This window comes from Atta colombica, unplaced genomic scaffold, assembly GCF_001594045.1.
Source record: "Atta colombica isolate Treedump-2 unplaced genomic scaffold, Acol1.0 scaffold105, whole genome shotgun sequence".
NCBI lineage: Eukaryota > Metazoa > Arthropoda > Insecta > Hymenoptera > Formicidae > Atta > Atta colombica.
This window is the reverse complement of record NW_017259190.1, coordinates 4,611,959-4,617,488: the sequence shown is the minus strand read 5'-3', so window position 1 is coordinate 4,617,488 and position 5,530 is coordinate 4,611,959. Positions and strand designations below refer to the sequence as shown.

General features: G+C 30.1%; 1 protein-coding gene across 1 annotated transcript in view; it reads right to left on the bottom strand.

The window, feature by feature from the left end:
* Nucleotides 1-5,530, bottom strand: part of LOC108690669 (protein sickie-like) — a 90,745-nt gene that overhangs the window by 28,436 nt on the left and 56,779 nt on the right. The window contains exons 10-12 of the mRNA XM_018198077.1: nt 5,349-5,490; nt 2,867-3,105; nt 2,209-2,360 (exon numbers count right to left, since the gene is read on the bottom strand). Coding sequence (XP_018053566.1) covers nt 2,209-2,360; nt 2,867-3,105; nt 5,349-5,490 — 533 coding nt within the window. The remainder of the gene's footprint in view (nt 1-2,208; nt 2,361-2,866; nt 3,106-5,348; nt 5,491-5,530) is intronic.

The following is a 5,530-nucleotide window of genomic DNA, read 5'->3' as shown; positions in this document are numbered from 1 at the left end:
TATATATATATATATAAAATTCTAATGCCTATATGTTCAAGAATTCAAGTTATCTTGACGATAAAGTGCCATAACGTATCAAAGAATAACCTGATGCATATCGTATGCACCCAAAAAATATCGATAGATCCAGACGATTCCGTTGATTACTTTTCTTTTTAATACTTTTTTTTTTCGATGATTTCAAAGCTGTCGTTTCAATAATCCACGCGTAATGAATTTCTTTAAACTATATCACATCACTGTACCGAGTCCGATTACAAACAAAACACTGATGGATCACGATCGATTCGCGGATAAAAACATAAACACGACGCAAAACGCTGCGCATCCCGACGCCAACTGAGCGCGAATGCGCAAAGCGCGATCAGCACTCACTCGGCTTAAGCCGTTACGGGGCCCGAGTGACGCTCTGTCCTATTGGTCGACGACCCGAGATCTCGTGTTCCCGCCGCCATTCGGTTGCAGGTGCAGCGAGTGCACGGGATCACGACTTGTGGCCCAATAGAAAGGAGATTTGGCTGCAGGTGCAGCGAGTCCGCTGTCCGAGGGATCGTCCATACTATGCAAAACGCGCATTTTTCAAACAAAATTCCTCTTTTTAGCTGTATTTAATTGCTATTAACATATTTATTTTCAATGTATTGACATTCTATACTTTTAGAATTTGTAGATTTTTGTGAGATACTCGATATTTTTTCATTAGAAGTAAAATACTTCAAAATATTCTAATTATAAATATTTAAATCAATAACTTCTGCATGTTATTTATTATTGAATTTTTAAAAATAAAATGTGCAAAATTGTATTAGAAAACAAAACTCCTCTTTTTAGCTGTATTTAATTGCTATTAACATATTTATTTTCAATGTATTGACATTCTATACTTTTAGAATTTGTAGATTTTTGTGAGATACTCGATATTTTTTCATTAGAAGTAAAATACTTCAAAATATTCTAATTATAAATATTTAAATCAATAACTTCTGCATGTTATTTATTATTGAATTTTTAAAAATAAAATGTGCAAAATTGTATTAGAAAACAAAACTCCTCTTTTTAGCTGTATTTAATTGCTATTAACATATTTATTTTCAATGTATTGACATTCTATACTTTTAGAATTTGTAGATTTTTGTGAGATACTCGATATTTTTTCATTAGAAGTAAAATACTTCAAAATTATAATTCTAATTATAAATATTTAAATCAATAACTTCTGCATATTATTTGTTATTGAATTTTTAAAAATAAAATGTGTAAAATTATATTAGAAAATTAAAAATATCTTTAGAATAAATAAATTAAGAATATCTTTAGAAGATAAATTAATAAATAGAGAACTTCTGTAATTAAAAAAAATTTTCTTCTTAATGTAAAATTAAAATTTTCTAATTTTAATATTAAATATGTAATATATATGTATAATTTAGTGTAAAGCGAATGCAAAAGTTAGTGATTTTGTATCGGACACGTTGCCATGGATCATCGCAATAGGTTCCGGACAGATTCAAAGCTATTAGAGACTGCTAGCTCATGGGTCTAGTAATTGTTGATTAATTACGACCAATCATCTGCACCAATTTGCTCTGTTTCCACGCTGCTAACTGTATCAAGCCCTGCTCGCGACCGTGACAGATCTGAACGCGTTAATTAGTCACTATCTGCAATTACAGTTATATAGCTCTGTGCTAATCGGCGCACCATCGTTGTGAAAACAAACAATTGCAATAAGTAAGGAATATAAAACAAATTTAGACCGATGAGACTAAAGCTAATTAAATGAGAGAAATTCTATATGTTCGAAGCAGATCTTAATACTTAAATACAGTATTACAGTATTACATACACTTCTTGTGTGAATTTAATAATTTATACGGACTCTGCATATCGTGCATCGAAATCTTTTTCGGTCTTAAAATTCATAAACAGAATCAGAATAGTAATATTATTTATTAAATTTGTATAAACAATTTTATAATTTTGTTATGCTAATAAGAGCAACATTTACAAGAATATTAATCGTTATATGTTAACAAAAATCTAAAAAAATCGATTAATTTATTGCGGAAAATATCATTTCGGCCAAGTTTTAAATAAATAAGCAATAAGTTTTAATGGCGTATTCATATTCATGAATATGTGAAATTCGAATAACACACAAGTTAAATTGCACGTGTTTAAATTCGTAAAGTGCCATGTACTTACATTTGTAGAAAGTTGACTGGTTAACGAATGCACCTTCTCCTGTGCGTCCAGTAATTCACGACGCAATTTTCTCAATTCATGCGCTTGCTTCTCCTCAGCCGAACTATAAAGACTGCTCGTGGTGGACACCAAGGATACCGAAGAACCATGAACTAAAACAAACACAAAATTCTTCTTAATGTATGTTTATTAATTCCAAGTTTAATTCTAGGATTAATTTTCAAGGAAATTTTTTTAACTTGAGTTTCAGATTTTGGAAACTAAATTAATTATATATACACTCTTACGTGTAGTATATTTATGTAAACATATGTGTGTTATAAGTAATTTAGATTATTCTAAATTTCTATTTTATACGATATATAAAAATTAATGAGTTGTTTCGAGTTGTTTGTATAATTTTATCTCTTTTTTCTCTTAATTGTTATATGTATATTATTTCTTCTCTTTTTTTTGTACTCTATACTAAAAATATGTTAATTATAATCCACTTTGAGATTATCTATTTTGCATAATATTAAAAAAGATGCAATGCAATATTGATTAACTTTATTTTTGTAAAAAGTTCAAAATTACAAAAGTTACGTTAAAATTGATATCTTTAGATGTTTAAGAAAATGTTGTACTACATTCTGTACTTTATGATGCACGCACTTACTGTCGTCATCCTTATGTACGTGCTGATATAAGTTAGGCGGCTGCCGTGAGGTGTGCGTGGGCGTCGGCGACGTTGGCTGGGACCAATGTTGGCCGGTGCATCCCGCCGATCCCACAGGAACGCTGTAATATGGCTCGACTCCAACTCCTATACCTATCCCGACCTCCTCACCCACCGACGATGAGGCACCGCTTCCGCGTGCCAACATTGACGGGTACATCTTCTCGCTCTTAGTGGACCTATGAAGACACAAGCGCGGCATGTCCTTTAAATTCCTCTCAAGACATCTCCAAACAACTGTTCAAACTAGACCGAAAGGATCATCTTTCGGCTTGAAATATTTTATTGATACCGCGTGACACAGTTAATCAATATATAAAGTAAAAGTAAAAATATATATGATAGAAAAACATAATTATCGTAGACTTTTTATAGAATAATATTACAAAGAATATTGTATATTTTTAAATTTTACAATAGTCTATTCTTGTAGATCTATTTTTTTTACTACTATATATTTTGTCAAACAAGCATGTTCTCGTTTTTTAAAATAATATTTTTATTCCTTTTTTTTATTTAGATTCAATTTATTTATTTAGATTCAAATTTTCGTATTTCAAATTTTTTTAAAAATACATCAATAGAACTGATTGTTAAAATATAGAATTGAAATATAATTTAGAATATTATTCAAATTACAAGTAAATTATTTTTTTACAGTTGGAAAGCGATATTTATGTTACAGAAAATTTATTCTCGACTTGAGAAAGGGTCAAGAGTACCAGTCGTGTGTGAACTAACAGAAGAGGATTTCGAGTATCTTGGATTGTCGATAATGAGAACATGCTTGTTTATTTGCCGAGTGTGCGCGTAATTAGCCAATCCTGGAAGAGAGCTCTAATTAAAAAATAAGCTTGCTAGCACTCAATAAGAAGTCAAGAGCCACTTCGAGACAGTTTACAGAATTGCGTACACTCGATTCCGCGGGAATCGAATGAGAGCTATCGATCCGTGTCGTTTCGGTTTAAATTCATTATCATTGTCAATAGTTTTTATTTCAATATTGTTTGTTTAATCAAATAAATAGGATTATCTTCCAAGAGTTATGTAATATTCCTACAACGATGACAAGAGTAAGAGAAATGAATATGTAACGGATAACATAGCTCCTGATCGGCCCGGAATATTGATGAAGCATCACTGCGCATGCATACTGCACAAGCAACACTATCGAACGATGAACTTTAGCAACAATAGGCAACTTAGAATTTGCCGCACGAATAACTGTCAATACATTTCGAAAACGCGTAGAACAGATTTGGTGAATTATATTTGCGTGGTTGCGTGAGTCCTGCAATCCTTAGAAAACATAAAATCTGAGTATTCGAACATTTCTAAAAATTAAGAATTCAAATATTTTAAAATATATAAGATTCTCTTGATTCTACAGACTTTAAATAATTTTATTAAATCTATGACTCTAGATTTCTCGAATTTAGATTTTAGATCCAAAAATCTTAAAGATCCAAAGGGTCCAAAGATTATAGAATCCATAATTTTTAATTTTAAATATTTTAGGATTTATATGTTCCATATATTTTTAAAATTTAAAGATTCTAGAAATCAAAAATCGAAAACTTTTACTATTTATAATTTTTAATTTCAGAAATAAAACTTTTTTTCTATTTTTTTAAATTAAAAAAATTTTTTTAAATTTTGAATAGTCAGTCTAGTTTCTAAAATATCTATAATGACAATTGCGAAGGCCCTTCGAATCCACGAATTTGATTAAAATCGAACTTTTTAGGTAAATCTTTTCAGTGCTTGTGAAAGCAATTCTTAAGTGTGTATGTGTATGTGTATATTGGACCTGTTCATATTTTTTTTTTTAATACTTATGCGTAGAAAATAGGCTTGTTGAGTATATTTTCGCACTACCTTGGGAATGTCCTGTCCCGTAGATAACTAAAAACGTTTAATCAAATTATCCTGCGTTATTTTACATCAGATCGATTAATCAAAGAATAAACAAGAGAAAAAAATAAGTGGAAAAAGAAAAAACTATTCATTGTTCGAGAGAATAAATGCTGAAGAAATTCTGAAAATGTTGCAACTATGCATTTGTGATTCCCAAACTCCTCGAACAATCGATCTTTATTTTAAATTTTATAAAAACATTCTGCAGTTATATATTTAAAAAATATTAACTAAATTAGAAATGTAATATAATGTAATTTAACATGCGTTATTTAATTTTAATTTTTCGATAAAACATTTTTTATTGGAAATATAAATATTTTTTAAATTTTAGATTTAGATATTATGATGGAATTCTTTCATATTTATAATACAATGTAATACAAAAATATTAATATTATGAAAATAAAATATTATATCAATAGTTCGAAGATCTTTCGAGGCTAGATACAATTCAGAAAATGGAAACCAATGAACATGATATAACATGCTGCGAATTTTTTACCTGATAGAGTTGCTTCTATTCAATCTGGGTGGCGCCGGGGATCCTGTAGAATCTCTCTGATGCATTAGGAGACGGGCATGTGTCAAGCTCGCACGATGCGAGCCCAATGATTCCACGCTATCTGCTTCGCACAAACCCATTCCTAAAAGATCGTTGTAGTTTCAAAATAAAGATAAAAAATA